The sequence below is a fragment of the Medicago truncatula genome, chromosome 7, assembly GCF_003473485.1.
Source record: "Medicago truncatula cultivar Jemalong A17 chromosome 7, MtrunA17r5.0-ANR, whole genome shotgun sequence".
Taxonomy (NCBI): Eukaryota; Viridiplantae; Streptophyta; class Magnoliopsida; order Fabales; family Fabaceae; genus Medicago; species Medicago truncatula.
In genome coordinates, this window is record NC_053048.1 from 5681163 (window position 1) to 5694541 (window position 13379).

Consider the following 13379-nt stretch of genomic DNA (forward strand, 5'->3'; position numbering starts at 1 on the left):
TTCTTCCACATCGCACGCCCTCGATCTCTCTTCTCCATCACCCATTGACCACATTCATCTCTTTGCAGGATAATGCATTACAACATTGAGTTCGGGGCTGAAAAATACTTTTTAAAAAAAAAAAAAAATTATTCACTGCGGGGATGGGTATGAAACGGAGATGTCTGAACCCGTTGGGGATGGGGATGAGATTCGATTTCTCATCCCCGTTGGATAAGGGTAGGGTAATGAGTTAGTATTTGGGAGCAAGGTATATGAACGGGGAAGGTAAAACCCGTCCACACCCCGCCCCATTGCCATGCCTAATTGGTATGACACCGTTTGAGGCTTTGTATGGAAGGAGGTGTAGAACACCGTTGTGTTGGTATGAGTTAGGAGAAAGTGCTTTGTTAGGACCAGAAGTTGTGCAATAGACTACATAGAAGGTGAATATGATTGAGAAGATGAGAGCGTCTCAAAGTAGGCAGAAGAGTTATCATGATAAGAGGAGGAAGGATATTGAGTTTCAAGTTACAAAATATTCTCACATGCGTCATTCTTAAGCTATGATTATGCACATGCGTCACCTCTAAAAATATTCTCACAATAGTATAACTTTTCGCCCATTCTTAAACTATCTAATAATGCAATTAATTTTAAGTTACAAAACTTATCATCCTTTCTTAATATATTTGCAGTTATTATTTATCCTCTTTTAAAAAAGATGTCGAGAGTAGAAAATGTGAGAAAGAGTTAGTAAAAAAAAAGAAAAAGAGAATGAGAAATAAATTTAAAGAAGTGTTAGGAATGATTTTTTTGCAATGCAGTGTTGGATTAGAGGAGGATTTGTAAACAAATGATTTCGGAGTTCTGTTTTAATATATTATAGGTTATGGGGAAAAACATGTGAAGATTAGGAACCACATGAAATAAATGATTTTTTTACTTGAGCCATTTGAAATACAATGTAAATCAAGAAAAACAAAATTAAAAGTTGTCATATTTTTCTCCAATATAATTGCTAAATTTAAATTAAACACTTTGAAACTTTACCTATCTAAAAAAATATTGTGAAGCATTCATTTTATTGATGTGTTTACAGTAATTGGTTATTTAAAGTTAGCAATTATAAAGGGTGAGTGGTTATTTAAAGTTAGCAATATTGTGAAATATTGTGAAATTCTACTACTATATATGAAGCAGGCTTTCTAACAAAAATTGTGAAGCATGACAAGTTTGAGGAGGTGATGAACAAGATGGATGTCGCATCTTTGGAGCATCTATCTATCTATCTATCTATCTATATCTTCTTCTCTTAGTAAACTAAACTTGACTCATTTTAATGCTTAGGATTGTGCCTATGAGGCACCTCTAAAAAAAGCTTAATTTCTACTCTCTAATTATTCTTTCTAATAAACTAATCTAATATGTAACTTCTAACATTTATTTATTTTTTTCACAAAAATGCTAACTCAATCATACAATGCATAAGAGTACAATGGGTTATGAACTCACTCTAGACAAAAAAATAACAAAGACGTTACGTTAATGAACAAAAACATCATTGTTTTTCTATAACCATGTTTTAAGAATCTAATAGTAACGGTTTATGCACCTAACAAACTATTCAAACATTCCATAATTTCTTACACTATCATCATATCATCATTTGATGTATCTCTTAACATTCCTTCAATTTTTTTTTGAAGGAAACATTTCTTCAATTACAACCTACAAAATGGAAAATTTTAAAGTGTACCTTTTTTTATATTTTTAAATAACCACTCACCCTTTATAACCACAACTTATGCCACATTCATTTTCACTCAATTCCTGGATGTTTCCACCATGCCTTCTATTGATATCAATTTAACAACAAATATTTTTCTACACTTTTGTTGAAAATGGGTTGGTTATAATATTAATTAAAGGTTATTGTATAAATTTCGGTGTTATTATTTTGCTTTTGGATCATCATTATCACTTACTTCAATCAACTCTTGGATAATACTCTTCAATTTTGTATCGTTGTATATTGAAATAGCACATTATTTTCTTAACAAGATTGATGTTTTTTATTTTTAGAGAGAGCACCTTACTTTTTAACAAGATTGATGTTGTTTTTCTTTTAATTTTGTTTTTAGTTTCTATGCGTAACAATTAAAGAGAACATTTTAGAGCTTTGTTACAGCAAAGTCATGTAAAGAAGTTTGAGCAATTGGTTTGATTGGCAACAGTATGGTGCATTTAAAATATCATAAACAATATTATATTTCAAAATGGAGTGGATAATGTGGCAAAATTGGTGGATCAAATTAAAAATATTGGTTAGGTGTAGTTCCTGAGAAAATTGCAAGCAATATTTTGATCAAACCAGTGCAACGCACGGGTTATATACCTAGTTATATGTATATGAGGCTCCACGACACTTGAGAGGCATTGGGATTTATTTTTTATTTTTTATTTTTTATTTTTTATTTTTGTTTATGTATTTTTAGGTGTGAATGTGGAACAACAGTTAATTGTAGTAGGAGATATATTGATTTTTTTTTTTCGAAGTGAGAATACTAATTTTCTAATAATTAACAAATAAAAAATTAAAAATGACAAAATTTTGTAGAGTTTTTACTATTCAAGAATAATAATAAGACACCTTGACAAAACAACACACTATTATGTAAAGCGAGATATGACATAGTCGTTGTCTTTGATGATTTTTTCCACCTCATAAGCGCATATTCTGTCAGGATACAAGAGGTTCTTCCCCGTTAAGAATCATAAATAGAGATGACAGAACAACTAAAATTTATCTCAAAAATATCAGAAGATGTAACCCATAAACTCAATATTTTGGATGATAGAAAATAAGTGTGTACAAATAAATATAAAATGGAAAAGTACATATGTGGTTGATGTATTTCTGTACTGCCACACCATTTGTTCCATATGTATGGTGTTTATATATAGCAAACAATGTTCATTCGTATAGGCTAACAAAAACCGTTAATGAAGTAGGCACTAACCTTTGACTAATCAAAGTAATATGAACATGTGTTCAAAGGGAATAAAATGAGTATCACTTAATAACGATGAGTCATGGAGATATTTAAATGGATATTGGAACCGGTCAACATTTAGAAATAAAGTAATAATTCTAATATAAATTGTTTTCTAGAAAAAAGAAAAACTTTTGAAATATTTAATAACTCAAACTTAAAATTAAAATATGTTTTTTTATAACAACAAACCTTCTAGCGGTAAAGGATGTCACATTGTCACCACAATAACAACTTTTTTTTTTTAGAGACCCACAACAACAACTTAACATCATAGTTTAAATAAAATATATTTAGCATCCTTTTTTTGTTTTGGTGGTGGATGAAGTTTGAACCCCAGATCTTACATATATTACGCATTGTTTCTACTAACTAAAGTAAGCTCATGATGACATATATTTAGCATCTTAAAGTATTATGATTATCTTCATGATAAAATTAAATTTGTGAATAGTTCATTGAAAATAGAAGGCCTGAATGAAAATAAGTCAAAATACATTTTATTAAATCTGACCCCGATGTCACAATATCATAGCCATAACGAAAATTACCTAGAAAAGAGACAACTCGATAAAAGTCCAAAGGCATCAATTATCTTCTTTGTCAGCATTGGTGTGAGTTAAGGTCAATTTGACCCAAAATTACTCATCCAAATTGTATTTCTAATTTCTTTTTTAGTTGAATAAATGATTTCAACATATTTTCAATCTTATTACGTTTGTTTTTATGATTTCTTCATATTCACACGACTCTGTTTGTTTTTATCTTCCATCTTTGTGATGAGGTTTTTGATTTCCTGTCTTAATGGAGTTTTTATTTGATTAAGGTTGAAAGAATAGTTTTGAGAAAGTGCAGATTCAATGAATGACTTTGGCGTCGTCAACATATTCTAAATTTTTTAATATAGTCATATTTGTAGGCATAGATACTTTGCCATTTTATGCTATTAATTAACATGGATCGATGTTGTGAATTTGTTCAAAGATTCATCCTTTTTTTTTTCTTCGTAAGTTTGAATTTATATTCTATCAATGTACTCTTTTAATTTGAAAGAATAAATATCATTTATTTTTGTAAAAAAAAGAAAAGGAGTGCAAAAGAGATTTTTCTTTATTCTTCTTATGCATAAAGAAATTGTTACCGACTGATTCTGCCTAACATAATCATCTGTAATTTGTGTGAATAAAACTATAGACTTCAGCGGCGGAGCTATCAATATTTTTATGAGGTGGCCACATATAATTTTTTTTTAAAATATTAACGGTGAATTTAACCAATGAACAAAAAAAAAATCACAATAAATATTACTTATATAAAATCTACTTCATAAAATACACTTAAAGCAATAAAAAAGGATTATAACAAAAATGCAAAAGCAACGGATTTTACCAAAAAAAAAAAAACAACAACAAAACAAATGATTGTACGTAAAAATCAACAATTAAAGAAATTAAACCTAATGCATTAGTGAATTGCTTGAACCATAAATCTGTAAAATATTGTTAGGAGATACGCTTGGTGTGGTTGTGCAATACACGTCAAGGACCTCATAGTATCCTCAAGGGAATTCGCCGGTCATTCCTTATTGCATCCAATATACAGTTATTGGTGGGGGCAAATCGAACCTAAAGGTTGGTATGGCAACCCCATGCGCTTTGAGTTTACATGCATAACCATTAGATTTTTCAAGTTTCAAGTGCAGCAGCATCTTCCCAACGATCAAGATATACAACAATCTTTGGAATTTATTTGCACACTTCATCATGTTCATCTTCATCATCTTCTTGGTCAAGTTATTGCATAGACCCCCAACACAAGTTGCAACAATATTTTCTTTGTTTAATAAAATTATATTATTAGAGATAGATTCTTCAATTCATGTGAGACGAGATCAAGTAATCAAAGTCATACAAAATTATTTCAACTAAAATCAAACTTGGGGTAGCCAAATATATATTATCAGGGGTAGCTATATATATATATAATAACATACCTACTACTCATTCAATATTTTTTTTTGGGGTAGCCACTGCTACCCCTTGTTATACTAGCAATCGCCCATGACTATAGTGTAATTAGTTACTAGATAGTAAATCAATCCTCATATGACTAATTATCACTCTTTAGTTCCCTTTCATGGTCTAAATGTGTCATCTTCCATTTCTATATATGGAGCAAATATAAAAGTTTTGTTCTTTTTTTCACTTTTTCAATAGGACACAACTAAATCGAATGGTATATCAATAAAAAGTGGAGCATTCATGAAAGAAAAAGAACTAAGTAGTATGAAAACTTGAGATGAGGTCTTTATATTTTTGGCAGCAAATGGAATCATTACAATGGATTAGCGATTTTCAATAGTGGATCAAAGAAAACAACTCAACTTGTCAAATGAGTTCTTTAGTAATAAATTAAATAAGAAACTACGTACACAATTACACAAAGTAGAAAGAAGGCAACAAAAACCATTTAGGTGTTTTGTTTCAAACAAAAGACTAAAAAATAAAAAATAAACAAGAATCATAAACAATGATTTTCAATAAGAAGGCATGTTTTTATGAACTATTTCAATAAAATTAAAATACTAACTTACAGAATATTGTATTTAGTGTTTCCCTAAAAAATAATTAATAATATTGTATCTAGTGTTATAGTCAATTTTACAAATTAGAATCTATAAACAAGTCATTTACTTCAAATACTTGTGCAGAATATTGTAGCAATTTTGAAAATAGAAATAGAATCAACCAACAAAATAAAATTGATAAAGCAAGATTTATTATATCAACTGTTTTCTCAATCTGTTTAATACATAATAAATATGATATGTCGAACATGAACGCCACTTTGAGTACAAGGTAAATTTATTGGTTTATTCCTTCAATTAGAAGATTACTTCCTTTATAAAATATTGTTTTACTCAAAAATGTATGTCGTCCAACATAACCGAGCTCCTCAATCATCAGTGTGCTTGAATCAGTAGAAACTAGTATGCCTTGCATTACCGCAGCGAATCTATATATATTTTTTCTAGCATTGATAGGACGTTCAATGTAAGATAAGAGATAGACAGTGTCGAGTTTTATCCATGATTCCTTCATACCAAGTTCACCCAAAACTGATATATGAAAAGTATCATATTCGGCACATGCTGAGATTAAAGCAAAGAACCCATTTAACGTCAACAAGCCTTTCCATCTATATCCAACATAAAGACTGTCAATCTCTGAGGGCATGGGTGTTATAAGGAATATCTCATTGCCTAGGTCAAAAGACAATAGATAAGATTCATATTCACTGTCATATCGATTTTCACCCAACCAGTGACACACTCCATCATGACACATTCCATTTTCACTATAATTATGAGGGACATGATCAACATCAAATTTCCTCCAAGAGCTACTTCGTAAGCTATATATCTCCCAAAAGAGTTTATGAGATATATCTTCTAATGATTAATCTGTTAGGAAATAACAGGGCTGAAGAAGAAAAAAAATAAACACAATCACAAAGAAAAAACTACTACCATTGTCTAAACCGACAACCAGAGAATTATCACTATCTGAATTTTTTTACAACACATAGACTTCTCTCACTCTCACCCCAAACGCCCCAGTACACCCACACTCTCACAAAACAAATATTTAAACTAAGTTATATATAAGCTTAAAGTGCTATTGACTGGTGCATCTAAAAACAAAGAAACTATGTTCAATATATAACAATCAAACCCAACAATCTCCACCTTGATTGTAAGAGTTTCATCTTCCGCTTCCATTGTCTATACCGACAATCATACTCCACCATAAAGATTATACTTCACTTGAAACTGAACCATTCCAAGAATTTCTTCACGTCGAAACCTTGCTGAAAGATTATGGTGCAACTCACATGTTGGCTTTCAGGAATTTCTTCAGCCATCGACATGTCTCACCACACACCTTGCAACAATGACAACCAATGCCCGTGCATTGTTTTGAATCCGCTAGCAATAACTTTTTCCTTTTGCATGGTATAGTGGAAATACCATAAGGACAAACTTTATCTTCTAGATAAGATCACCATCATCTCCCAAAACAAGGGAGACATTGCTAGCACTTGACTCGGAGTCTTTTTCATAAACTGCTCCACGTGGACAATTTCTCTTTGAATGCCTAGACATTCCACACTTGTGTAATCCTGATTGTATCCGCACATCCTTGACTTGTACTTTCCACAAGGAAAAGTTGATTCTTCCATCAAACTTCGCTATGTCAAACTTCATTGCACTTGAATAAGACATAGCAGTTGCACGGTACCACCCTTCTTCAACACCTTCACAATATCACACTTCTTTTTTCTGATATGGAAGATCAGACAATGATACAACCAAATAGCATACTAAGAATTGTGATATCTCACGGAACCGAAGCTCTTGATACCACTGTTAGGAAATAACAGGGTTGAAGAAGAAAAAATAAACACAATCACAAATACAAGAATATAACGTGGAAACTCCAAAACCGTAGAAAAAACCATGACCGTTGTCTAAACCGACAACCAGAGAATTATCACTATGTGAAATTTTTTACAACACATAGACTTCTATCACTCTCACCCAATGCCCCAGTACATCCACACTCTCACAAAGAAAATATTTAAACTGAGTTAGATATAAGCTTAAAGTGCTACTGACTGGTGCATCTAAAAACAAATAAACTAGGTTCAATATATAGCATTGGTATTCCCCTTGCTTCACTAAACTAAGCGATGTGGAACATAATCACCAATAGCTAATATTTTCTAACATCCTTTTTTATTCAAGAAACTTGACAATCAAACCCAACATCATCATCATTGTGACTTTCACTATCAATGTCACTCTTTGGAGCATACATTACTTGTCGAATTACCTTATAATCATCACTAGTAGAATCATAACCAAAACCATGTCGAGTAATTTCAACATCCACATAGCGTACAGACTCACGACAGCTAGTTGATTTAAGTGTATATGGTCATAACTTTTGGGAAAGGGGTGATTAATGAACCATAACATTGATTCAAGTCAAATGGGTGTTTTCTCTCATGTGAAGGGTCATATAATGCACTATAAATGCTTGGCATTTGGGCTTTAATTTGGACACACAAAAACAACAAGAACAAGAATTTTTATTACATTAACAACATAATTCTCCCTCATTCCCTTACTCTAAATCATCGATCAATTCTCTAAAGCTTGAGTAAATTGCTGGAACCATACATCTGTAAAATACTCTAAATCATCCATATGTGGCATGCCACCTATGTATTTTTTTTTTCCACGCGTATAATTAGCTAGTAAGAAAAACAAAAAATCACCAAAAAAAAATAGCATGGCACATGAGAGCTTCACCGTCCTCTTCTCCTTCCAAACCAAATCTTCATCTTCTCATTTTATTTTTCAGAAATTGAATTTCTTTCTAATTATGGTCTAATCTTTATACTTTGCTGTAGAAAGTAGGAAGAGATAAAGAAGATTTGGGGAAAAAAAACTCTAGAATCTATGGTTTTGATGTCACGTGCCTCTCCAATTCAAGATGAACTAATTCCTCACACGTGAAGGGAAAATAGGTTAAGATGTTAATGATTTATGGGTTGTTATTGGTTTATGAGTTTTTATTGATGCTGAAAATCTATTGTAATTTTATGGTTAATTAATTTTTTGGTTTGTTTTGCTCGATTTGTTGATGTTGCTTTTGTGTGAATGATGTTATGTTCATGTTGTTGTCTCTTCACTCACGTGCCCTCTCTTCTTGATTTTACTTTTTTATTTTTTAATTTCATTAATTATACGCGTGGAATTTAAGGATTAAAATAAAAATAAAAAACAAAAAAAAATACCAGGTGGCATGACACATATGGTTGACTAGGTCAAAATTGAGGTTTTGCAAAGGAGGTAAACATGAAGGTCACTTTTGCCATTTTTTTAAAAGGGGGCCAAAACCGCTACTTTTGAAAACTTGGGGTGAATAGTACGTTTAAGCCTAAAATATTTGACGTGTCATATGTTGATGGGAGAACAACACTAATCGGATGTTGTGTACCACACATAAAGTTTTCTCCATCTATAAATAATAAGGTTTATTTTTATATAAACCTAATATTCATATTGATTTGTTCACTATTGAAAACAAAAACAACCCTTAACTTCACGCCGCCGTTTACAATAGCAAGCCAAACCCTAAAGTCGATGGAGACGGAGAAATCTGTTGCGGCAAAAATTAAAAAGGTTAGAAATGATATACCTAATGATCTTGTCTTCTCTATTTTGTCAAAATTGCCTGTGAAATCATTGAATCGTTTTGGATGCGTACGCAAATCGTGGTCTATCTTATTTAAAAATCGTTATTTCATGAGCATGTTCCGCAAAAATTTATTATGTAAGAATCATTCTTATTACAAGGATACCTCTTTACTCCAACTTGAAACTGTGACCATCGATTCTGAACTTAAATTTGTGTTATATTCTCTTTCTGGCGAGAGGTATCAGAATAAAACTAAATTAGACTGGCCAAATCTATTTGAAGAGGCTGACCCTGAATTTGATGTGGTGGGATCCGGTAGTATTAATGGGATTCTTTGTCTAGTTAGCAAATCACAACCAAATAATAGAGTTGTATTCTGGAATCCAACTACCGATGAATTTAAGATTGTTCCTATTAGCCTTCGTGAGTCTGTACGCCATGTGGATGTTGAAATTACTAGACATGGTTTTGGTTATGTTTCTATTGCAGATGAATATAAGCTGATTAGACAGGTAATGTATAATCCAAAAAGTGACACCGATGATTCATCATTAGAAGATGTATCTTATGACCTCTTTTGGGAGATATATAGCCTACGAAGTAACTCGTGGAGGGAACTTCATTCTGATGTCCCTTATGATTATAGAGAAGATGGAATTTGCTTGGATGGAATGTGTCATTGGTTGGGTGAAGATGGCTATGACATTGATAGAGTTGATGAGGTATATCTATTATCATTTGATCTAAGCAAAGAGGCCTTCCTTATAACACCCATACCCTCAGAGTGTGACAGTCGAATTTTTCAAATGGCATGGAAAGACTTGGTGGTTTTAAATGGATTCATTGCTTTAATATCACATTATAAACAAAATGATACTTTTCATATATCTATTTTAGGTGAAATTGGTGTGAAAGAATCATGGACTAAACTTTACATTGTTTGTCCCCTACCCTGCATTGAACGTCCTATCACATCTGGAAATAAGAGATATATAATCTCTAATGTAGTGGATGGCACACTAGTTTGTATTGACTTGAGTACTCTGATGGTCGAGCAGCTCAATTTTGAAGGATATAGATTTTGGGGTAAGACAATAATTTATAAACAAAGTAGTCTTCCAATTGGAGGAATAAACCAATAATTATTTTCTTACTTTCTCTCATTCAAGAGTAATATGATTGTGGTGGTTGTTATCATTTTATATTGTATCGTGGCTGTCAGATATGTTGTGAATGTGTGTTGTTATCCTGTCGCAAACACGTTGTCGTGATTCATCACTTGTGATTTCTGATTCTTCCAAATATGTTGAGATCTGGAGTTTTTCTGGTTTGGTTTGTCGACACAGCGTTGGTATTTGTTGGTCATCCTCATCGTGAAATCTAGTTCAGTCCATAGTGATTGAATTCAAACTGTTAGGCCATAAATGACTGTTATTTTGTTGTGGATTATCACAGTAAATGGTTGGTGCGAGTGAACTCGATAGTTACCGTGTTGGCGGTTAGATTCACTCTCTGCTCTCAAGAATCTTTGTCTAATGTTGGTCAACCTATGCACCTCTTTCTTTTGCAATTTGGTTTCGTGCTCGTACGCGGACAAACTGAATTGTGCATTGGGTGTGCAGTGAATGATTCACTTTGGAATAAATTTTGTGTTAGCAAACCCTTTTGGACTGAATTGTGTTTAATATGTTGTTTTTTTGCTTATAATGAGTTAGGTTTCATGTCCCTGGGTTTTCTTGTAATTTATCTTTTTTAATCTAATCTATTTAGGGTAGTGCAGATTCATTTGAACCCTATTAAAAAAAATGTGGCCTTCTATTTGGGCATATATCTTCATTTTATATTTCAAATCTTGATTCATAAATCTTATTTTGGTGGTTGATTTTATTTCTATTTTCAAAATTGCTACTATAATTTTATATTGATGAAAATCAACTCATACTAGAAAAAAAAATTGAATTTGAAAAGCACTAAACTTCGTGCAGATTAATATGGGACATGAGAAATGTTAGCAACATACATTCTAACACACACTTTTCAACACATTCTGTTTGACCGGTTAGAATTCACATAGGACCCACAAAAGTTATATGGGATCCACATAATTTGGTGGAGCTATGTGAATTTTAACCAATCAAAGAAAGTATGTTGAAAAATGTGTGTTAGAATGTGTGTTGCTAGCATTCATCTATGGGACATATAATACCTATTTGTTCGTATTGTACCACATTTTGTTTAAGCTTCAATATAAGGTTAATCTTTGTTCAATTCTTTTCTTCATCTAAGGTGGTGATTGATTTAATATTTGAACCTCGTCTATCAATCGTGTATTTGAACCTCGTCCGTCAATTACAATGATATACAAGTCATGTTAAAAAAATTTTAACCCGAATCGTCAATGATGGTTGGCCATTCTGGGCAAGGATCATGAATTTGAAGTTGTAAAACGCTTAGCTGAGAACAAAAAAAGTTCAAATATAAGGAAATTTATTTAATTGTATCTAAAGAAGAGCACAATTGTTGAAGAACTTAAAGTATAGAACAAAAAACTTGTTCAAGAACTACAATCTTTAATAACAAATCTCAGAAATAATTCAAAATAAATTTCACAAACTAATTCACCTCTTTCTTAAGTGCACCAATTGCTTTTCTTAATCTAGGAACACAAGGTTTTAACAATTTTTCGACAACTGATGCTATATATCGGTCCGAGCTCTCTTTCTTATCCATTAATTCCTATTTTAGCTACACTCAAAAGTATAAACTTTTTTTTTTATAGAAATGAATGATATTCATTCACTCAAAATGATGAATCTGTGAACGAACTCACATCATTCCCACTCTATTGCTTGACATGGAGAAAGCTGCATCGACATTACACTTGTAGCTCCTTGCATTCGGTTTCTTCCATCTGTGATTGACAACTTTCTGTTGTTGTTTCGCCGCATTATTGCGACATGTATGCGCGTTATGCCAACTTGAGAGTAGATTTGAGCCCTTCTCGCATTACTGCAATCAGTGCAGGGAAAAGCTGAAACAACACAGCTTTCTCTTTTCATTTATACAAATATTAAGAGAATGTAAAACGCTTATGTACTATGTTTTTTTCAAACAATAAAGATGATATAAAATGAAGAGGGGTTATTGTGAATTTGTGATGAATATGAAAACAAACATGTTTGAACCAAAGCTATAATAACTACTACCATTCTGAATAGACAAGCATGATCGTCTAGTAGTTAGTTTCCAACTTTTAGACTGAATATTAAGAGAATAAAAAAATGTTAGATGTTTTAAAAATTATACATAGGATTCTGTGAAAATGATTCAACATAATGTTCAAACCATAAATAGTTTTATATTCTATTGAACATATTTGGTGTCCGTTTGAGACGTGGAATTCATGTTTAGTTTTTGAGTAGTGATATTTGGAACCATTTGAGACAACTTTTATTGGTAAAAAATAATAAAAAGGAAGAAAAAAAAAAGAGTGAATAAAAACATATTGTGAGTATGAGAGAGATGGTCCGGGACGGACTTAGAATCACCATTGTGTAAGCTAAGGCCCTCACTATGTTATTGGTAGAAACAATTTAACATTATATCTATATTATATATAAAGAAGTCTTAATTGCACCTTTGGTCATCGCATTTTGACCAACTCACAAAACTGGTCTTGCCTTTTTCAAATTGAACAAAGCAGTCCATGTACTATCATGTTTTTTACAATTTTAGTCCTAACCCCCATTCGCCCCTCCAAAAATGTTGATTTGTTCAATTTTTTACTGATGTGACCAAAAAAGCACTTATGTGGCAATTCCAACATGAAAAATGACATTAACACGTCGTCAAATCAACTTTTTTAAATTGGAAAATCACTTCTACGCCAAAAATGGGCTTATATAGCGCTTTTTTATACTATTTATAGCGTTTAAAAAGTACTATTATAAAAGGCGCTTGTAAAGGTAATATAGCGCTTTTTTAGACATAAGGCGCTGTCTAAGTCTGGGTTTACATAGCTCTTTTGTCTAAAAGCGCAATCAATGGATTTCTTTAGATATCACTTTCTCCAACA

General features: G+C 32.0%; 1 protein-coding gene across 1 annotated transcript; it reads left to right on the plus strand.

Annotated features, from left to right (window-relative positions):
* The first annotated feature begins 9249 nt into the window (after positions 1-9249).
* On the plus strand, positions 9250-10446 carry LOC11428510 (F-box/kelch-repeat protein At3g06240). Its single transcript, XM_003621513.1, has one exon. It carries the CDS (start codon positions 9250-9252, stop codon positions 10444-10446), a length of 1197 nt encoding a protein of 398 aa, XP_003621561.1.
* Positions 10447-13379: the final 2933 nt, after the last annotated feature.